Source organism: Macrobrachium rosenbergii, chromosome 10, assembly GCF_040412425.1.
Source record: "Macrobrachium rosenbergii isolate ZJJX-2024 chromosome 10, ASM4041242v1, whole genome shotgun sequence".
In the NCBI taxonomy this organism is placed as follows: Eukaryota; Metazoa; Arthropoda; class Malacostraca; order Decapoda; family Palaemonidae; genus Macrobrachium; species Macrobrachium rosenbergii.
In genome coordinates, this window is record NC_089750.1 from 19,876,406 (window position 1) to 19,900,052 (window position 23,647).

General features: G+C 38.0%; 2 protein-coding genes across 5 annotated transcripts in view; one reads left to right on the plus strand and one right to left on the minus strand.

Annotated features, from left to right (window-relative positions):
- Nucleotides 1-23,647, minus strand: part of LOC136842538 (uncharacterized) — a 182,840-nt gene that overhangs the window by 36,384 nt on the left and 122,809 nt on the right. The gene's annotated exons all lie outside the window — the stretch shown is intronic.
- The window catches only part of LOC136842533 (uncharacterized), a 24,234-nt gene continuing 8,357 nt past the window's right edge, over nucleotides 7,771-23,647 (plus strand). Inside the window, exons 1-6 of one of the 4 annotated variants that reach the window (XM_067109952.1) lie at nucleotides 7,771-7,878; nucleotides 14,884-15,481; nucleotides 21,452-21,621; nucleotides 21,804-21,971; nucleotides 22,166-22,324; nucleotides 23,390-23,491. In XM_067109952.1, the coding sequence (XP_066966053.1) occupies nucleotides 14,950-15,481; nucleotides 21,452-21,621; nucleotides 21,804-21,971; nucleotides 22,166-22,324; nucleotides 23,390-23,491 (1,131 nt within the window). In that variant the 5' untranslated portion in view covers nucleotides 7,771-7,878; nucleotides 14,884-14,949. Of the gene's footprint in view, nucleotides 7,879-8,181; nucleotides 8,385-14,883; nucleotides 15,482-21,451; nucleotides 21,622-21,803; nucleotides 21,972-22,165; nucleotides 22,325-23,389; nucleotides 23,492-23,647 lie in introns of those variants that run through there. The other 3 variants (XM_067109951.1, XM_067109954.1, XM_067109953.1) reach the window with 3 other exon arrangements.

Sequence of the window (23,647 nt, forward strand, 5' to 3'; positions counted from 1 at the left end):
GGGGACTGATAACCATCTTAAGTACATTTAAGGGGATAGTGAAGGGGTCCAGTTCCCAGCCAGCTTGAAATAATTTCACCCCTCCTAGGTGTCTGGAAGGATGGCCAATAAAGATGCTGCTTATGCTTTCATGTTATTGTTTGTTATGAGATGGGGAAGACAATCTTTCTTGCCATTTCCATTTAATATAATACCTAGCAGGTAGTTTCATGTTTAAGTGGGGAACGCACATTTTTTTATATATTACTGTAAGCAGTCATTTTCCAGCATTTGTCAACCATCACGTTTCCCTGAATCCATAGATGAATTGGGACCTCCCCAAAAAAAAAAAAAAAAAAAAATTGAAACTATGCAGAAAAACTATTCCCAGACCTTTCAAACAAGTGGATGCATTGAATGAACATTTTTATGGATTCTAATATGCTCTCAGCGTTGGAATATAAATTTTGAGTGGCATACATCTAGAGCTTGGACTATAGCTGCCATCTCGGCTGCACCTGCTGCTGATCCAACAGGCAAGTTTACCATTCTTACCTTATCTACCCGTAGGGAAGTAATGCCGTTAGTGCACTTCATGTGGTGCACTGTAGGTATTATCTAATAGGTTCTTTGCAGCATCACTTCGGCCCCTAGCTGCAACCTCTTTCATTCCTTTTACTGTACCTCCGTTCATACACTTTCTTCCATCTGACTTTTCACCCTCTCTAACAACTGTTTCAAATGGTGCAACGAGGTTTTCCCCTGTTATACCTGTAAAACCTTTTTATTCTCAATTTTTGTTTCAGTGCTGGATGGCCTCAGAGGTCCCAGCGCTTGGCCTTTGGCCTTATTTCTGTATTCTATTCTATTCTACTCCGCACACAACAGCACAGCCAGCTTTGTCTGATTTAGAGCCATCAGTACAGATCTTTTACTGGACCTTGTGCTTTGCATCATGTTTCAAAAAAATTACTCTAATCTCTTCTGACTATAACTTTTCATCGCCATTTTTTAAGCAACACAAGATATCTGGTAAGACCCAAGGTGGTTGGACTTCATCAATCTTTTGATGCTAAAAAAACGGAGGTACTCCATCATCACGCACCTGTCTTCTTTGGAAGGGTTTCAAGGATCTACCAAACTGTACAGTTACACACCTAGAATCTTGAAGGTTGCATTCTTATGAGGCCTTTTTAGTCTCACATCAAGTTGCAACCAAAGTTCCTCTAAGTGTTTATGGAGGTTCCTTACAGTCAACAGACAGTACTCTAAAAGCTTTAGAACATACTAGAAGTCCCATGTCATGGCCTACTTTTTCAGTATGAACTGACAAGCTGTTTAGCATATCTTAATAGCCAAAGTCCTGTTTGGACGTTTTGTACTTGGAATAGACTCCTCTGCCTTTTTACAGTTTTCATAAGGTAGTTTTAGTCTCAATGTAAGCACCAAAAGAGCTAGTCTTTGTCAATAGTGACATGCTGACCTATACACTGGTCACCATTTTAGTTCCTGCCACTTCAAAGCAATGTCTATGGGAGAATGTACAATGGGTTTAAACAAGATAGGAATGTGGTCATTCCCAAGAATAGTCATCTACTAACCACTTGTAGTTAAGATGGATGTTAGATGAATACAGTATATAGTTCGGTTAATAGCAGAGCACTGATTTGGGTAGTAGATTTTATGAAGTGCCATCAGTCCGTTATTACTCAGAACAAGGTCATTATCATAAGTGTCTTCAACTATCCAACCTATGTTTTCTGATTGCTCTCCCCACCAGATTTCTCATTTCTTTCACTTTTTAACATAAGCTTTTCTCATGGACTGAGAAAAAAAGCTCCTTTAGAAACCCACTCACGTGAAGAGTGACTTATGAAAGTGGAACAAGCAATTGCTTATCCTGTTGAACTATGAACACTCATATGACCTGCTGTTCCACTGCAAGATATCCTGAAATTAGTACTCAGTTTAAGTTGCTCAGAATTCACGGCTAACCAAAACCGCGCGATCGAATCATTTTGTTAATGACAGAAGAGGGTGTTGGGTGCAACAGCCTTGTTGTGAAATTACAAAGGCGAGCAGTTTCAAGGGTTTTCATCATCCTCTCGGTATGCCTTTGCAATTTTAACGAAGGATGATTTCGTCCTCCAAGCCCCTTGCTTTTGACATGGGCAAGTGCTTGCCAGCTGCTCTTCCTTTAAAGATGAAATCAATCCCCACTTTGCATTCCAGAATGGCAAAATCTTGATTAACAATATCAAAAAACATTCCCGAGTTGAGAATTGGAGAATCAGTTGGATAAATCCTTCATGTCCTTTTTGCATTGTCAGTTTTGTACTTATTCTGTGCGCAATAAACTATGTTGTAACAATTACATAATCTATCTCAAAATTTCAAGCTTTTCTGTTATTATTTTACTTTTACCAGACTATTCAAGTTTTATGAATTCATTGTTTTTATGTTTTCCTGTTCGCTTTCAGATGTTTGCATCTTTTTCCTCACTGTACCCTGTCTCCCAAGAAGTTGGTAATTATGTGCTTCCTATCTTTTCAATTTCTTGCATTCTGCATCAGTTCTACAGTTGCGTTTTCTCTCTCTCTCTCTCTCTCTCTCTCTCTCTCTCTCTCTCTCTCTCTCTCTCTCTCTCTCTCTCTGCATGGCCAACTCTCTAAATCGGAGCACAAAAATGAGATAACAGTAATACAGCCGAAAAGCTAAAAAATGAAAATATAATTACTGGCAGTTAAAAGTGAATTATTAAAATTCTGCTCACTGACATGAACTAGCGGCTGTCTCAATTTCGTTGATAAATTTCTCAGAAATTCCGAAAGTCTGAACGCGGTCAGCGCCTGATAATTCAACTGGTAACAAACACACCATTCAGGATATCTCGTATTTCAAGCTTTTTAGGAAATACATGTCCTATTTCCGAATGAGATTTCTCTTAAAAAGAAGGATAGAAATAATTGCTGGAGCAATGGCTAAAGAAAGGAAAAATTACGAATGATAAAAAATTTTGGGAATTTGTAAAAAAAAAAAACTAGCATTTTTTTCTTTGTAAATGAGAGTGTCGTTTAGCCTCCTGCTTCCTGACTAAACCTTACTTTCACGTTTTATTTTCGGCCATTTAAGTTCGTGTTTGCATTATACTTTTAGGCATCATAGTCTGCATTTTGCATTCATTTACGAGCATCGGATATGTACTCTTGCATTTCCATCTTATGCACAAAAATCCTATTCTGAATTCTTCTTTTGGGTACCAAAAATAGCATTTTTACCTCTTGAGGTCAATAATTTAATTTTGTATTCCCATTTATGGCCGCCAATCATCACGTTTTGCATTCCCTTTCTGACCTCCTAAAATGTCACCTTGAATTGCTCCTGTAGGAGGGTAGTGCTGTCAGTGCACCTCACTCGATGCACTGTAGGCATTATTAAGGTTTTTGCAGAGTTCCTTCAGCCCATAGCTGCAACCCTTGTCATTCCTTTTACTGTACCTCATATCCGTTCATATTCTCTTTCTTCCATATTTCTTTCCATCCCTCCTAACAATTGTTTCACAGTGCAACTGCGAAGTTCTCTTATTGCACCTTTCAACCCCTTTTACTGTCCACTATCGTTTCAGCGCTGAATGACCTCACAGGACCCAGTGTTTGCCCTTTGGCCTAAATTTTATATTCCATTCCATTCCATTCCTTGAGCTGCACCTTTGAATAACAGAAATGGCAGTTTGTATTCCTCTCCAGGAGGACAAAAACTGCTTTTGCAGTCACTTTCTTGACCCTAAAAATAGAATTTGGACTCCAACTCCGAGAGCCAAAAATATACTGTTGTATTTCCTTGACGGAATCACAAGTTACAGTCGACATTCTGCTTTTTCTTATGGGTGTCCAAAATAAATAACATTACATTCTCGTTTTCGGCACCACTTTGTCACTGAAACGGGATTTTTAAGAATACTACATTTAATTTTCTTCCGCTCAGTAGTTCTTGATGTTTAGATGGTCTCTGGGAGACCGGCTGTTTAAGTTATGGCCTGCTTGAGGTACGTGTACACTGTAGATATTTTAGCTAGATTTGCTCTAGCTACTAGTAGAGCTCTCTAAATAGTGCAAACAGCAGTGAGAGTGGCTAGCTAGACTTAACCTCCGATTTCGGTAGACTTGTAGTCTAGCTAGTATTGTAGTGGACACGAGGTGGGGAACACGTGCCGAGACTGCTCTAGATCTATTCGTGAACTTAAATAAATGTTTTCGATCTAGGGAGAGAACTGCTGTACAACGTGAGTGAAATGACGTCCAATGAAAAATGAAAATGGGACAGTGATCAGACATTGTCATTCATACAGCAATATGAAAGGTTTCCAGAACCCTGGAATGTGTCGCTGTTGCAGTACCGCAATGAAGAAAAGAAGGCAATTACTATAAAAGAAACAGCTAAGACATTAAATATACCTGTATCAGAAATCACATGAAAGTTTGGAATGTGCTCCTTCTCCATTTCACCTGGCTATCCATTTTCTGACCCACACACTTCTCTTTCTCTTCTTTTTCTTCAACGCCTTCATTACTAATGTCGCAACTACAGCGACTAGTTGCCTGGACCGTGACATCTTACAACCGAGACTCTCAGTTCTGACTGAGACTTCCTGGTCAAACACACTCCAGTGTACACTAACGGTAGAGCAGTCTCATTAGATTTAATCTACCACCACTCTATCGAAGCTCCAGGGAGAGCAAATTATGGTGTAATGTACACACACTTAAAGTTAGTCTCACTAGAGGAAGCCAGGTCTGGCTAGATTTTCATCTACAGTGTACACGTACCTTTCAAGCGCGAGTTTATCAGAGCCCTTCCACCTAAACCTATTATTGTACAATACTAGTTTACATTGCTGAATTCTACTTCATTTATTCAGAAATCAAGAATATGAGACCCAATCGCAAATTGTTACCAAATTTCTGTCGATGGTATAATTTAAGACTGATTCTCTCTCTCTCTCTCTCTCTCTCTCTCTCTCTCTCTCTCTCTCTCTCTCTCTCTCTCTCTCTCTCTCTCTCTCTCTCAAACATTTATAATTGGACTCTATGGGATTCCGAAGACGCGTGAAGTAAAACATCTCCCTATGAATCAGCTTTCTTCTGTTAATCCGTGGTTTGTGATTATCGATGCTATCATTTTGACAGAAATTCCTCTTATTTGTATCAATTTGTTGGGCATTATTGTACATGTTGCTAGGTAGCTTTAGGAGGAAACCAGCATCTAAAGGTAGAGCAACCTCGTAATATTTAATATCTAAAAAACAACACTCGACAGCATAACCAACGAATGAACTAATGTGACACGGATGATTTGAAATGCCCCAAAAACTAAGAACTACAAATACAAAATTTCCTGTTAATCGAGGAGCAGCGGAGGCAGGGGTCCAAAAAAAACTCTCCAAAAGGCACGAGCAACATAAATTGGTTTACGGCATGGGTGGGGAATCTAAACAGTTCGGCAGGGAGTTTTTCATCGGCTCAAGTATACACCAGCAGTCAAGGGCGCGCTGATGATTTTAGAACGAGGAGAGTAAGTGTCAGATTATGCGATGTTTTCAGGAAGAATATGACTTCAAGCAAGCACACGCATATACATATGTATATATATATAGTGTGTATATATAAATATATATATATATACATATATATATATATATATATATATATATATATATATATATATATATATATTTCTGTTAAAAAAATTCATACAAAAATTCTTTTCATCTACTTGGGTGTGGTTCCACAGAAAAGCTAAGCAACAGTCACAGTCTTGTTCATCCTTTAACTGCTATTTATTAGATAAACCCCTTTGTAAAAACTAGCTCTGGATGGTCGAAAGTTTGCCAGTGCTTGGCTTGACAGCCTGATTTTCATAAATCAATCAGCTTGGGTAAAAGCCTCTAAATTATTTATTTATTTATGTATATATGTATATATATATATATATATATATATATATATATATATATATATATATATATATATATATATATATCATGCAGTTTTGATGATTCTGTTATTTGATTTTTCTGCAACTTCAAAGAAGTGAGAAAGTGTGTTCGCCATTGGCATCAAGAAAAAGAGACTCATATGACACTTACTCAACATTTTCTCCCACCAAGGGGTCCATAACCCTTTACTTACAAGTCCTAATCATTGAGGCTTATTACATCTGTACCCTAAACCATTGGCGCATGGAGACAGCAGTGCTCAGACTGTAATGCCAACTACAACATTCCTAGGTAAAATGACTGACCTGAAGTATGTGGTTGCCACTGACCTCGCGACAGAGACGCTCATCTGCCATTTGGGGTATTTCCTTCCCAAAGGAGTTCGCATCACTTCACTACGCACTCCTCTGATTTGGACCATGTTCATGTGAATTCCAACCAATTTCCAAGCCTTAGGTAAACACTATCAGGGTTGTACTAGCTAATATTATTAATGCAGTAGTAGTCAATATTAACTAACCCCCAAAGGAGGGTAGTGTCCTCAGTGCGCCTCATGTGATGCACTATGGGCATTACTCAAGGATTTTTGCAGCGCCCCTTCGGGCACTAGCTAAAACCCTTTTCATTTCTTTTACTGTACCTCCTTTCACATTCTCTTTCTTCCATTCTTGCTTTCCACTCTTTTCTAACAATAATTGTTTCATAGTGAAACTGAGAGGTTTTCCTCCTGTTACACCTTTCAAGCCTTTCTACTCTCAATTTCCCCTTCAGCGTTGAAGAGGAGATTTAATGTTGATACATACATATACATGTATATATACTGTATATATACACACACGGTGACAGTGATTATATATATATATATATATATATATATATATATATATATATATATATATATATATATATATATATATATATATATATATATATATATATATATAATGAGTGTGTGTCAGTAGCAATCATATATAAAATCACTACCAAATATGATTGCTACGACACTTATTCATAAAAATACTCCCAAGCATCAATAAGCTACAAACACGACAACAGAGCACATCAAGACCTACCGTATAGCTCCTGATTTGTTGAAGAAGATTACATAACCGTCAGAAACGAGAGAACATCACTGCACTGGCGTGACCATAACAGCCCCATTCAGCGGGATAAGGGACCACAGGAAAGACCCATCGCTTAATTAACGAGGAAAGGTCCTGCTGCCACACCACGAGCCTTCGCCACAAAATTATGAGTCTGCGCGCAGCCAATTAATGCTCATAATTTTCCCCTCGACAAACACGGTGCTTTATTTATGCCTTGCAAACCTCGATACCGGGGCCGTTGAAATGTTATACGGTTTTTTTTTTATTCAGTAAAGGGTGCATTTGTTTGCAAGTGAGTGCGCGCATGTACAGTATGTATGCATGTTCGTATGTATATGCGTATATATAAATACGCACATTCATACATACATACGCGCGCTCACGTGCAAAGACACACGCCCATTGTTGAATAAAAAAACCTTATATATATATATACATATATATATATATATATATATATATATATATATATATATATATATATATATATATATATATATATATGCTCGTATGCGTTAGCAAGAAGGAACTTCGTTCGTTTGAATCGTTTTGTCCATATACAGAAAATAGCAAGTTTGTTTTTCGCGGCGTCCTTACAGTACATTTACTGTTAAGGAAATGTTGCGTGGCATTGAAAGCGAAGAAATGTCTCTTTAAGGGTTTACGCGGCTCCCCGCTGCTGCCAAGCATAAAGAAAGCAATCGTTGTTGAATCCGGACTGCTCTCACTGGGTAGCAGAGGACGGCGGTGGACGGCGTTGAAGGAAATAGCGAGAAGAAGAAACTTCTGTTGAATGCCGTGAGTAAGAGGAATTTGAGCTTTACACATTACTGAGTAACGGCTCGTGCTTTTTAAAGGATGTAATGAAGATTAGACTAACATCTCCATCCTACGTAGTTGTGGGAGCTGTTCGTGCGTGCGTTGTGAGTGCTGGGGATTTGTGTGGGGAGGTTTCACGATCTCCAAAACTATAACAGTTATCGTTTAAGACGGTACTCTTGTGTAGCTTCTTACTAACAACAATGATATATAACGAAACCGTTTCCGGCGGCCTGGTTATCAAGTGCCACTATCCTGTAGCCTCCTTGCATCCTGTGTACCGTTCGCTTTATCAGCAGGGGAACCCATCCGATGCCCAAACCCCGCCTTCGCCGCCCCGACCAAGCCTTTCAGTGAGAGCTTCGCCAGTGACGCCGACGGGACAAAAGCACTGGTGTGTGACCGACAGTCCGTCTTTTAAAATCTCCCTGTGTTTCTGAGAATACGGATAATAACATAGCGTGCGATAGGATAAATATTTCAGCGTGAGGATAAATAAAAAGAAAATATCGTGACCGACCTCATTAGTCTTACCTCACTCAGAGTGTGTGAAATCGGTTATCTTGAAAAGGGCTTCAAGTGCCTTGATTGATGAACTGTCTCGAAATTGCTATAATCTAAAGACCCAAGAAATCTTTGTGGACATAGCTTGCGTGTTGTCTGGGATGTTATTGTGAAGTTAAAATCTGTTTGAAAAGGACAAAGGGTATGTGAGATCGCTAGCGGGGTACTTAACGTGAATAATGACTGCATACACGACAATCATACTATTAATGCCTGCGAATTCATTCATGATATGACGTAAAAACATTTTTTGTTTATTTTAGGAAAAGTTGAGCCCAGCATTCGTGGAAGTCGACCTTAGCAGTGACGAGTGTAACTAACGAGCAACAAATAACTGTCAAATGTTGTATTATATCAGTGACATTTTCTGTTATCCCTTTAATTACGACACCGCGCTCTTTGCAAGATGAAGCGGACAGGCTGTTTTTTGTTTCTCTCCGTCTTTCAAAGTTCGAAATAAAAGATTTTTCTATTTAGTTTCTAAAGAAAATGTACAAGAATTTTTTGTTGCCGCAATTCACACATACACGTGTGTATGTGTGTGTGTTGAAGAAAAATGTACAAGGTGTTTTTTCTGTGCTGCAGTTCACACATACACGTGTGTGTTTATGTGTGTGTGTGTTGAAGAAAAATGTACAAGGGTTTTTTTTGCGCAGCAATTCACACATACACGTGTGTGTGTGTGTTGAAGAAAAATGTACAAGGGTTTTTTGTGCAGCAATTCACACATACACGTGTGTGTTTATGTGTGTGTGTGTGTTGAAGAAAAATGCACAAGGGTTTTTTTTGTGCAGCAATTCACACATACACGTCCGTGTGTATGTGTATGTGTGTGAGTTGAAGAATAACGCTGTACTGAAGCACTTTTTTCCTTTCATATAACATAAGCTATTAATTACTGGAACGGGCTGTGGAATATCTGAGAGGATCCTTCTGTCCAATGTAGTGTATTTTTTTCAGTTCCCCATCTCTGTGTTTACATTGGGCCACGTGTTTCAAGTCGTTAAGGACAAAGTCTATGCCAGCCTCACTGCCTCTAATTTTTTGTTATCATAATGGATGGGCTGTTATTATTTATATTATATGGGTAGGCTTATAGACGTACCTTGCTGCAATGTTAATCATCGCGACGAAATTGACAAAATACCATCCATTTTTATTCTTTGCGATTGCACATATATAATCTCTCTCTCTCTCTCTCTCTCTCTCTCTCTCTCTCTCTCTCTCTCTCTCTCTCTCCGGCAACGTCTGATTAAAGAAGGTACTGAGAAACTCAAGTGAAACGCCAAGTTGCATTAACCCGATCTGAACTTGGGGATTAATGTTACATAAGGAACGCCTTTTAAAACTCAAAAGCTAAGGAGTCGTGAATCATCGGCTGTTGCTTACAGAAGACGGAGTAAACAATGACGCCTTGTGCTTCGTTTATGTTTTTGTTTACATTCAAGCGAAGTAGGTAGAAAATGCAGGGTTTTCTGACTTGATCTTGTTCGCACACCTTATGTTTCATTAACAAAAGGGCTGCCGTTAATGGTCAGTGCTTTAAAGAACTTAATTCAAGCCACAGTCTTTCTCTTTTTCCAAATGGGTACCCCCTTATTGTCTGGGTATTCAACAAGAATTTTTTTCTTAAATAAAGACAAGTACATTTCGGGTATGCAATTAGCACTTGTTTCTCCAGCGACGGAAATTTCGTTACTGTACTACAAACCAACGATTTACTAGTCGTAGTTAAAATCTCACTTTTGGACCATGTCATTAGTAGCATTATTCTGCATAGCGCTTACTTGTATGGAAATTTCAAACATCCAAGAGTAATAACTTGTATGAGTTGTTTTATTTATTTATTTATTTTATTATTATTATTATTATTATTATTATTATTATTATTATTATTATTATTATTTGCCAAAACAAATTCATTCTCCCGATAATGCCTGCATATTCGTTCATACTCAGGCTGATTCCCCGAAGAGGCGGGGTTGGGGGGTGGGTGACTTCAGAGAAAAATAAGACAACAGTCACTGCCACATTCATCCTCCATTTGTTCCCCTCCCCTGTCAGCAGTAGCACGTCGAGACTCCATTCCTGTGCATAGCCATCCGCTTTAGCTTGCATGCGCTTGTGTCTCAGGAATATCCTGTCCCTTCTTTCTAATACTTCTAGCAATGCCTCTACCTAACAATTCCTAGGTCTCCCTCGCCGTCATCTCAAGATTTCTGAACTGTGTAGCCTTTGTTCAAAACTGTCCTTTTCCACTGTTTCTTCGTGATTCATCACTTCAAAACACCCTGCCTGGCATGTCTTTTTAAACTTTTTTTTTTTTACTAGTGGTTCTCATTTTATAATATTTTATTACATACACTTCACAAATAGCTCATCTTGGAAACTTCCTTTTTTCTTCTTCAACCACATAACTTCGCTTCATTATTACAACTTCCCATTTTACACGGATTTCTGCTACTTTTTATATTCTTATTCTTATCTTCTAAACCATGAGTGACACTAAAGTAAAACTTTGATGATAGAACACCGAAATTTGAAAAACAATGGGACAATGATGAGAAAATGAAAAATAACAAAATACCACCAATATCAGCGTGGTGTCGACCAAACAAGATGAAATGATCGATAAAACGAATTTACAGTAATGACCAGCAAAAACCAGAGTATATTGCTCTCGATTTCTTCGTACGTAAAGCTAGGCAGTATTGGGTTTTCGTGCACTTGAGCCATACAAGGGATTTCCATCTGTACAAATAATAATAATGATATTTTCATCATATAAAAGGGAAATAATACGGTCTGTAAAAACCTAAGCCTGGCTATATTTAAAAATCTCCGTAGAGGTTCCCCCTCTCCGTCTTCTCATCCTTTTTTTTTTTTTTCAAGATTTGGATCGTGTCGTAAACATTGCAACTACTCTCACGTGTCATGAAAACGGCCGCATGAAGTCATTAAAGTTTCATGAACGAACTTGTAAACAAAAGTTTACATATATTACCATCACGACCAATACGAATTCAAAATGAATTGTTTTTACAAGTGTACCAGATAATAAAACGAAATTTTCACATTAAGGTTATTTAACCGTCTCCGTTAAAAGAAAAAAGACTGAGACGTAAATGCAAAATTTATTTTATCTTAGTGTTTGAAAGAACAATTGACTCGGTCTCTCAAAGGATCTTCTCGCCTTCCTTAACTGAAGGACCCTAAGAATAGGGTCATTGAGTGGCTCGGCGACGAGTGCCCCTTGTCCTCGAAGTCCTGGGCCAAACTGACAGACTCCTTTGCTTATAAGGAGATTCATAGACTGAAGTTTGGCCATTTTATCTCGTTATTATTTGTTTACATTTCAAATGTGGCGATATGAATTCCCCTTTAGGACATCAATGATGGAGATTCCGTCTTTGTTTTTAGGAATGTTACTTGAAGGAAATGGCTACCAGCATTATTCATAGCTGAACTCGTAACTGTATTTAATGCAATTTCATGAAAGTAGACACTGGTTTTTATAAAAAGGAAAAAGCGCATACTAGTCATTCAGCAAAATGAAGGCGCCCTGACAGACCAAGAATTATTCATGACTCCACCTTCTATAAATCCAAGCCCTTGACAACAATTCCATTGATAAAACGCTGTTCGGCAGACCTGGCTATTTCACATAAACCATTATCACATTGTCGCCATAAAAGGTTAATTCGACAATTGTTACAAATCAAGTGACGCTGATGGATGGGAAAGAATGACCGCCAAATGCCACTTGAGGGAAAAGTGGCCTTCTAAAGAGCCCGGTCTGCGCAAGGAGGAAAAAGGATGTGTTCATCAGGCGAAGGGAGAAGGATGATAACACGAAGGGAGCGATTGAGGGAGTAGGGCCAACGCAAGGGAGCGATTGGGTACATTGCATTGTTGCGGATCGTTTGGGAGATTCTCAATTGACCAGTCAATGCGGGACAATTCTGCTGCAGTTTCTTGCGGTGGCCTCTTCACTGCATCTCGATTGCCTTGTAGTCTCCTTTCCTTATAATGACTGGCGACTACGGGAATTCAAGAGGAATGATTCTCTGAAAACGTCTGACTTACGCAACAGCGTGTGGATTGACGCTGTGCTGATTTATTTCACTAAGACGATTAAAAAAAAAAAATTCTTTAACATTCTAACGGCGATTTGGAATTTTTGGCTGACGTCACTATTTTTTTTTATTAAATATGTAATTCCATTAGAGTAAATTAAAATTTCAAACGAGCCGATTCACGTCAGATATTAGTACACATCCCTTTTTTGTGTGTTCATCGCTTGGCTGCATGATGGTCAATCGATGTAAACAAACTCATCTTATTTTAAGGCCAAGAATAAGGAACAGCAACTGAAAGCCCTTTGTTATGAGACTGGTAAAGAGAATACAGAAATATACAAAGGGAAAGGAAAAGTCATGAATACCCTTATTAATCCGAAGGATAAAATATGGGGATATGAAAACAGAGATGTGTCTAACTTGAAGGAAGAGACCGAGCCGTCTGTTAATTATTAGATCAAGGAACACTAAAGTGGGGTAGAAATTTCCTTTTGGCTACATATGGATTAAAAGTCCCCAGGCCAGATCAGTCTGAGGAATAGCCTTTGATTCAGTCTTTCCGAAGGAACAAATGAACGATCTTGTATGATGGGGTTTTTTGGTGATGCAAAGTCTTATCTTGTAGTGTTCTAGGACCTTTGTTTTATGGAATATTTACAAATGATATGAATGTTAGCATATGAAATAAGAGTGTAGCGTATACTGTTGATGCCACTCTCTTTACAGTTATATGCTTTCATCAAGCATAAAACGAAGTTGTATAAGTAACACTACACTTGGTGATTCTGAATATCTGACAGTACGTAAGTTTCCCTTAACTGTAGGCTTTCCCTTTTACAGCCTTTTAAAAATATTTCGTCTGATGCTGCAAAAAAATCACTCACAAGGCCTCTTATATCTATAGAGATTAGTGTCATTACCCCAGATCTTTTGTTTTTCCATATTAAATACTGATCTGTAAGGATGTCTAGCTTTCCAGGAACTTTAACTTTTAGACAACTGTCATCGCAATTTGGACCATCACCAAATCCTGTCTGGCCGTCTTTCGTAAACTGTATTCCAACGGAGAACTTCGATTAGCACCCTTCATCATGACATACGCACAGGATCTTGACTCGGAATATCAAGTCAAGGCCACACAAATTGAACCCCCCAACCACCAAGGAATCAAGAGAAATGAGGAAGCTGATCTAGCATAAAGAGCGCTCATCTATAGCAGCTAACATCAATTTGTCTCATTATCTTATAGCAAACCATAAAACCCTAAACCAAATGAGTGAATATTCTTATTATAGGTGCTACTTGTTTTTGCAGAATATCAGCATCCGTATTTTGTTGATGTGCTGCAGCCCGACACTAACCACACAAGTGTTTCATCCATTTCACTATCAAACTGTAGGATGGTTATCTTAGCAGTGTTATTGACGAAGCTTTGATGTCTGGCTTTCCTGCTTGTTGTTCATGCACGTAGCCTACATATCTATGAGTTTTGTTGATTCACGTTGCCTGCTATTCATTTGGCACTTTGTACTTTTCCTTTTCCAATTTTTTTTTCATCTTAAGGACATTTCTACCTTTTGGAAGCTTACTTCCTAAGCCAAGAGCCTTTTAGGCTTTTTCCACATGAATGATCATTCATTTGGTTTAGGGTTCTATAGTTAAATGTAAGATAATGAGAGACAGAGAATGATGCTGGCTGCTACATAGTTAAGTGCTCTTTATGCTGGGAGATCAGCTTCTTCATTTCTTTTGATTCCTTTGTGGATGGGGGTTCAGTTTAGCATCAACCGTGTGATCCTCGACTTGATATTCCGAGTCAAGATATTGTGTGTGTCATTATTTCTATATTTTCAGCATGCTTGCTCATTTGACCTAGATTACTAACCTTTAATCAATGTGGGTTGGTGCATCTCCTTGCATTGTCTGACAGCCTCTAGTGACCAGCAGAGGCTACTATACGGTATAAACTACCGTTCTAGTGATCAATTTTCGTACTACAGGAAAAGCTAACTCTAGACTGATAGTTCATACCCTACAGTAGCCACTGCTGGTCACTGAAAGCTGTCAGTCAGTGCACGGAATACACCCACCAGATACTGAAATCTAAGGGTCTGTAAAGAGATAGAAAATTCAGCAATAACTGTACAGATATAGTTAGTAACCGGGTATCACAGAATTTTTTTTATTGTATTCATTCTGCATTATCACCCCGTTGAATCCAAACATACGAATCTGACACGCCATGATCGAATCACCCATATCTCACTGAGAGCAATTAGAAATGTATTATATTTTTACATCTAAGATTTCGTTTCTTCTTACCTCTGTATCTTTTTTTCAGGAAATAACAAATGTGTGCCTAGTATCAAAACTTTAACTGCAATTCAAGATATAAGTCTTTGATACCATGGAAATCGACAGCACAAATTGCCTCATTTCCTTATTGTTGCTTAGTTTGGTTACCTGTGGTGCTTCTGGTGATGCAAAGAGCATGTCAAATGAGAGCCTACATGATGAACAGACTGTGACTGCAATTCCAAACCTAGTAAATGATACCGGGCTGAAAGAACGTCCTAACTTGGCGCTAAATAATCTCGATTACCTGGGTCATGAGAGTCCAAAGACAAGTGCCCTGGTAAGAAAGAGCAAATTCAGCAGAAGAAACTACACTGAGGGCCCAGAGGACAAAACCCCTCTCACTGACTACATCCAAGAGCATGTCCTGCAGATAGACGGTGACACTTATCTGGACATCGGCGCCTACAACGAATCGTCCATGGAAATACCAGAAATACTACCCAGCTATGTGGGCAATATCTATGGCATTACGGTAGTGAATGGTAGCAAGTGCATACTTCAGTTTCTCAAGATGTCTCAGGGATTTGTACTAAGCGCAAATATTACCAGGTGTAACTCTCTCACGAACGTGACACTTGCAGGTATGTTGCTTAAAAGGATATGTTTAAACCTGTATGTTAATAAAGAGATGCCAAATGTTTCCTTCATAATGATGAATGTTTTATATGAATATTTATATATATATATATATATATATATATATATATATATATATATATATATATATATATATATATATATATATATATCTATATATATATATATATATATATATATATATATATATATATATATATATATATATATATATATATAAGGAAAGTGCTCTCCTGCTACAAGGGATTGTTTGCACACTTACAACATGGCGGTTTTGTTTGTCTGATAAACTTTAATATTAATAACTCAATGGATTTAGTCAACTACATGAGAAAGAACAGCTCTGTTTAGGTAAAATTATTGTGTCTGTTTTGCTAGTTTTACATTTATGATTGTAACTTATGGGTCTTAAATCGTTTTATCATAGTTTCAGAGGCCACCAGAGCTGGTAAACCAATGCTCTTATTTAGCCCGGCCCAAAAAAGAAAAAAACACGGGAAGGATGATAGATGTAAAAGAGATGGCCTTAAAACCACAGAGAAAGATAAACCTGCCTCATACCGGATGGTAAGTTATAAAAAGGAGTTCCAAAGCTTGGCAGCAGAAGGAACAAATTGGTCACATAAATTTGTGATCTGAGAATTACTGATCTCAAGAGAATTAGTGGCTTGGCATGCATTACGAGGCCACTAGAGCGGAGAGAGACTCTATCCATGATCTCAACAGAACATTTGCCAAAATAGCACCTACAGAAAAGAGGCAAAGAGGTCACATCATGGCAGAAAGAAGAGTCTCTAGGGAAGAGACAATGGCAGAGGCACTGATTATATCAGCTACCACTGATCCAGTCCATTTGAAAAGGTAGTCAAAAGATGAAAACCACTAAATTTGTGAGCAATATCTCAGACAGAGATAAAACAAAAGTCATCTTAAAGCTTTAAAAATAAAAATGAAAAAGAAAACTTCTGACTTCTAAACAGTACACCTTATATAGCAGCAAATTTGCCCATTTGAACCAAACGGTCTTAGTTATCTATTAATTTGGACAATCTTTTGTGAGAGCTGAAGATAACCGCATTTTTTCAGGTAACGGATTTTTTAAATTTATTTCTCCACTTTCTTTATTTTCATTTCAGTATCATGGAGATATTAAACATAATCTAATTTTGCCTTTAGTCGATGAGTAGTTAATGTGATTTAACAAAATTCATTTGCCTTTAGTTTTTCTATGTATGTTATGTCAATGACCCAAGCTGTAAAGCAGCTTTTACCTTCTCAAGGAGGTTGGGAATAAAGTCTGGTTGTTAGGAGGTGACAGTAAATATCCGCAGTCGATATCACTGAGGCTAATGCTTGACTCACACATTGACGATTCAAGGACTCGCATACCGTAATGGCTGAAAATTTGCTAATTATTACGCCATTACAATGTAATTATGACAAAATCGCCAACATCGCCATGAATCGTTACCGCGTCGCCAAGTTTGGTGCCGTGCACCAAGTGATGGAGTATATTTTTAAATTCCAAAACATACACTGTCCGATTGCGTCAACTGTCATGTGTCATCATGTCATTGGGCAAACTACGCAACACTGACGCAATGGCGTCGCCATTTGTCGTAATTAGATTGCGCATATCCTAACTCGCAATTGCGACATGCACCAACATTCACCATCACCTGGTGTAAGTCACCAAGCTTGGCCACGCTGTAACGATTCATGGCGATTGTTGGCGATTTGGTGGCAATTACAGCGTAATGACGTCGTAATTTAGCAGCTATGCATGTGTGTCCTTGAATCGCCAAGTGTGACGAGCCACTGACAATTTTTTTTTTTTGCGGCCCCAGGCCCACGAATGATGGCGATGATCGCCAAAACCAGCCATTACGACGTGCACGTCCTTGAATCGCCAATGTGTTATGAAATGTTATATTTTTCTTATTAAGTAAGAGAAATGTTATATTTTTCTTATTAAGTAAAAGAAATGTAATATTTTTCTAGTAAAAGATTAAAAAAAAAAAAATGTGTGACTCCGGCATAACCGTGATAGGCGGAAGCCCAAGCTGCACACCACCCACCAGATTTTACAGGTCAAATACACTGAAGCAAGACTGAAGCTTCAGTTACATCGGCTGTCGATATTTACCGTCAGCTAAACATAAAAAAATCTACGGACTTCAATGAAAGGATATTACTTAGTATATTAAAATGACTTGTTTATACCTATAAGATACAGCAGCTAAGTCACCGACGCTTAAGTAAACAAATTAATGACGACTATGGAAGAACACAGATATAATGGCGAAGTTGTTAGTCACTGTATGTACTCTGCTCTGAATTTTTCACGTGTTTCCTCTATCTCAAGAAATTAGCGAGACAAGTATTTAATAACTAAACATATCAACCTAAGAATTTTATGTTTTTTTTATTAATAAATAACTAAACATAAAATTCGTTAATTTGAATAACCAAATATAACAACCTCAGAAATTTCTGTTTTTATATTGATTCCTTTTACTTTTCTGCGAAATTGAGGTAGACTAGAATGGAAACTATCCAGAGGTTTGGTACAGTACAGACATGCTTGCAAAATGAACAAGGCTGCATAACTGCAACGAGTTAATTGCTTTATTGTGAGTTTGAGAAACAATGACGCAAATCAATTGTCGTGTTTTTACATCTGAAGACAAGAATTCTGCCCTGATCCTGTAGAAAAGTTAAGTATATCTTAGTTTAACCAGACCACTGAGCTGATTAACAGCTCTCGTAGGGCTGGCCCGAAGGATTAGACTTATTTTAAGTGGCTAAGAACCAACTGGTTACCTAGCAACGGGACCTACAGCTTATTGTGGAATCCGAACCACATTATAGCGAGAAATGAATTTCTATCACCAGAAATAAATTCCTCTTATTCTTCATTGGCCGGTCGGAGATTCGAACTAGCGACCAACAGAGTGGTAGCTGAGAACGGAACCCGCTCACCCAACGAGGAACCAATGAAAATTGACATGGGCACCAGTTCTCATTATCTTCAAAACAACTCGCTCGACGTCTTGTGATTTTTATCTATTTGGTATATAAATTTATGTGTAAATTATATTGGTCTCCTTTGAGTTTTTTATGTTGGATCCTTATCCACAGGCAGTTTGATATCTTCATGTTTGATATCAAGTCTTTCGTTTTAGCATTTCCGATGCTCTGTCGGCTGTTACTTTAGAGACAAAAAATGTTTAGCTAAAGGATTCTGTTTCTCGTTCAGATGGTTATGGCGGCCAAAATGATTAAATGACATAATGGCAACACTCGGGCGGTGCCTTATCTTTCGTCTGGCTGTTTCCTGTTTGTACTCGAGAGTAGAGTAAACTTTTCTAAACAATGATTTCCCACATCTTTGCTGCCACTCCAACTCTTTTTAAACACGAAGGGAATGATTCTCTCTCTCTCTCTCTCTCTCTCTCTCTCTCTCTCTCTCTCTCTCTCTCTCTCTTCTCTCTTCCCGTTTTTCTGTCTATATCTTATAGTGTACGTACGTAAATTAGTCTGTAATGCCGGAAATGTTGGGAAATCACCTTGGCCTGGTATAGTCATCTATAGATCAGAAAAAAGGATCATTGTTTGTTTTATTAACCATTGCGGTAGAGGAAGTGGAAAATAAGATATCTGCGTAGGGCAGAGGTTGATGTGGAGAAGCAAAACGTGGCCACGGTCACGAAGAATCGACCTCTCAAATGTTGATGATTTTGGCTCCAAATTATAATTAAACTTTTCGTTTATATTCCAAAACATTGAAATGATCTTTCTCAAAGTTAGCTGTGGTGAGCACTCACCTGAGAAAAGCTAAATCTCAGATGCCGAAAATTCTCTCAATTTGTCTGTTTCTTTTAATACTGTTTCTGTCACCCTCATTTTTTTCCTCTTGTTCGTTCTGCCATTAAAATTGTGATGAATGAGAACGTACGAAAACCAGCGGACTATGGTGAACGATGTTATGATGAATGGGTGGAACAAGTAGTTGAAGGAGCGATGTACTTGTCAAAAGAGTGTAAATCCGGCAGTGTTGGGAGAAAGGAGAAAAAGAAATATTGTGCTGGACAAACGGACTGAAAGGGGCAGATTGACACACACATTATATATACATATACACAGACACACACACAACATATACATACATACACATATACTGTATATAAGTGTGTGTATGTGTGTGCGTAAATATACTAAGTTAACTAGGAAAAAATGGTGCAATCATTCACATACGTAAAACGGTGAGTATAACATCCTAAATGTCCTAGATCAACACTAAGGGAATTTCAAACAAATTTAGTTGTATTTAGAAATCCGTCAAATGCTAAAAATGGCCCCACATGTGGAGCAGCCATATACAGTACAGTATATCACCCATTCCCTTTTTTCCTTCAGCCCTAATGCAGTTACACCCACACAAATAGACAATAATCATGACATTTCCAGAACTCCCGCTGCAATGGTTCATACACTTTGTTGCTCTCAAAGTCATCTCCTGAGACTGTATCAAGAGTGATTTTTTGATATGCAAGTATGGTTTAAGAACTTCTTTTATCGCCTGCAACAATTCCGGAGTTGCATGAGTATTTGCTACCATTTTAAGGGAGAAAATTTTGTAGAGCCCTTGCATATAATTATGAGGCTGCTAGTAGTACTGGGTCAACTCATGAAATACCCTCTGTTTTTCATCATTCAATGTGCAAATATTCTCAGCCTTTGTTCCAGCCTCTTTCATGTCGAATACCAACGTATTTCTCCTTAATCTAATCATAGTTAAGCATACGTAAACTCAGTTTATAATCTGATCTTCACAACTATGTTACCAGGTACAGTTTTATAAGAAATTGTGTTCGTGCTATCAGTCTCGTTGGTGCACCCGTAAACTAGTCTCCGCTCTTTGTTCTGAAACCGCCAACCCCTCAATCCACGCATTAAGATACCACCCAAAGTTGTCCCTTGCGCCGGGTACTGTGGGCAGAAACAGAAGGTTCTCCTCTGAGTCTTTGAAACTTCTCTCTTGCTTCCAAACTTTACCTTTGCGCGTGTTCCTTTTGGACTTTTCCCTCCTAGATGCCCAAGTTCCAGGACTCTTGCTTAGTCTTCGTTCTAATAAATGATGAAGAAGAAATCTTCGGACTAACGTCATGAGCGTCAAAACGTGACTCGTTGGTTTGGTTAAACTGCTTTACGATAATAAAACTACTGTTCTGTCAGTATCCAGATTATATCTATTCAAATATTGATTTTGAAAAACACTGGTGTCGCCATTTTAGTTAACAATTAGTAATGTATGAGTTATATCAAAAAGCAAAAAAATTAGTTTATCTCAAAGCTTGACTGGGTCCATGTGCCTCCCGTTAATAATTAATTCATTGGTTTGAATTTCGTTTTTCTTGTGGTATTGATGCTTTATGGGGTTAAGCTCGTACTCTACCTATACTTGTTTATTAACTAATCCCTAAATATTTCTTTATGCTATGTTTAACATTTCTAGGCTGAAAAGAGTGAAACTGCCACAGTATATTCACTATTAGCAGTTTTTTATACTTTTCTACTAAACTTTTGAATTAAATTTCTGACGGATATCTGAGTCTGTGGTCAATGTAAACTTATCATTGTACTGCATTACTATGTACTGGCTGCAGTAACTGTCCTTTACCAACTGGATCTGTGATGAAATTAAGAAATTTGGTCCTATATCAGTAGGAGGAATTCTTTAGCCATTAAGTACTGAAAGCAAAACAGTATGGTAAGGACACACTCACTTCAAATCATTTCAAACCTCTCCCTGGTAACATGCTTAAGAGGCATGCATCGCAATGTTAACACTATTCCTAAACATTAGGAAAGCGGGAGTGTTCCTGTTAACTATGCATTCTTGATTACATAGTGACTCCTGATCTAAATGCTGTCAATATCTTATTGCGCAGGTGATGGATGGTTCTGCAGAATTGACTGGACATGGTTGGAGGATCTGAAGAGTGACTGGAATATTGATTATTCTATGGCACGATGCGATGATGTCAAGTCTTTAAAACACAAGGAATATGGCTTGATGTCCTTAAATTTTGCAGACGGCACACAAACTTGGACGGATTCTGTAAGTGTTCTGTGAAGTTAATACTGTGCTCCTACAGAGCTCATGCTTAACGCAAGAACCTACAACTCTGCATTTAAGCTGCATCTTTTATTGTTGATTTCCGACATCTTATCTTCTTTAATTTTGGTGACAATATAAATAGTAAATTATATAAAGTGTACTGACCATACATATCCTTACAGGAATTGGGAGTTTGTCCTAGGCGTTGCCGCTGTGTTATGCTCACGAATGCAGAGAGGCAGTTAAAAAAACTCGTAGTTCATTGCAACAAATTAAATCTCACAGATGAAGACATTTTAGCTATGCCCATACCAAGCAAGACGTCCACACTTTCATTAGAAGAAAATCAGGTAATATTGCCAGCGAGAATGATCAAATACGACCCCTGGAAAATATGTTGAAAATAGAAGAGAGCTCAACTGGATGATGGTACACTGAATTCATTTTAATAGCCCAAGTACTCTACTACATTAGGAACAGAATGATTTTAGCAATTATTTCGGTTGTTATGGCCATTAAAAGTATAATTCTTTTATCTTTTTAGCTAAGATCTACAGAGAAGCTCTTCAGGCACATAAGCCACTTGCAGTCTGTCACCGAAATCCTTCTGAAGCACAATGAGCTTGATGAACTGCCATATCTCCCGAAAGCAACATTTCCGAAGTTGAAACGGCTCGATCTATTCAACAACAAGATACGCAAGGTGAGCTCATGCTCCACTTCTGAGGCTTGTTAGGGGAAATTATTAAAATGCTAGATATTTTTCTGCACCCCATTCAGGGAATGGTAATTTTCCTTGTACAGTAATGTGTTGAAATGCCAGAAGGAAAATTCACACACGTGGAGGATCAAGGTAACAGGTTCAAGATGGCACTGAACACGTGGCTTGAATGGGGAAGGTGGGTTACACTGAGGACTGAAGACCAAAGAAGAGGGTGATCCTAACATTCTACAAAGTAAGGAGTCTAATTTTCTCCTTTCAGACCACCAGAATGGTTTTTGCAGGAAAGATCTACGTGACTAATTCTTTCCTATTTTGCAAATGTTTGGATATTGTCTCTTTAAGACTTAAGCTGAATTTTCTTTCATTACTTCTGATAGCTCTAATATAGTCTGGCATCAGGTTCTATTATTCAGACTTCCTCCTTGTGGTTTCATCATTTTAGGCTTTCATCTAACTGTCTGATACCTGTGTAACATTTGCCCCTGTCTATTCCTAGCAGTAGGCCTCAGGGTCCTGTTTATCCCATTAATTTTTTCCTGTTTATCAATGATCATATTCAGTCCGTCCCTTCTACGCATGCTTTTGTTGATCATTGTACTCTCTGAATTCCTTTTTTCAAGCCATAGCCTTGTTCTGTTTGAATGCTATTTTGCACTTCTCTTCATCGATCAACTTTGACCTTGTAACAAAATTTGAAAAGTGATCCTATAACCTGATTTAGATCAGTGCCTGCCTGTTTCTCTCTTCCTTCCAACCTAGTTTTTCTATTCTGTTTGATAAAAATACACCTGAATATCTCACTTAAATCATTTTTTTTCTAGTGAATTCAAACGTGTCTTGGCGAAATCACAAAGTTCAGACCAAACAACTCTGCTTTTAAAAAATTGCGTTCTGTTTAGATGTAAGCTCATCCCAATTATTAATGCTTAATGTTGCCCTTATACCTCCACTGGAGAATAACAAAATCAATATCAGATAAATAACAACACTAGTATGTGCAGCAACACAAATGAAGACAATTTAAAATGAAACGATTTCTTGCAGATAAACCTCGAGGCCTTCGAAAGCATAGTGAGCAGAGAAGACATATGGGTGAACTTGCACGAGAACGACTTCTTGTGTGACTGCAACGCTCATTTTTTCATGGCAAGTATATCTATTTTTAATAGTTATACAATAAACTATTGAATTAAGTCAGACAACTTTCACTGCCACGAAATGTTTCCAAAGGGTTGTTTTAAATACATATGACCAGTTTGCATAAGAACCCATGATGTAGTTTTCCTGAATATATTTCCATAT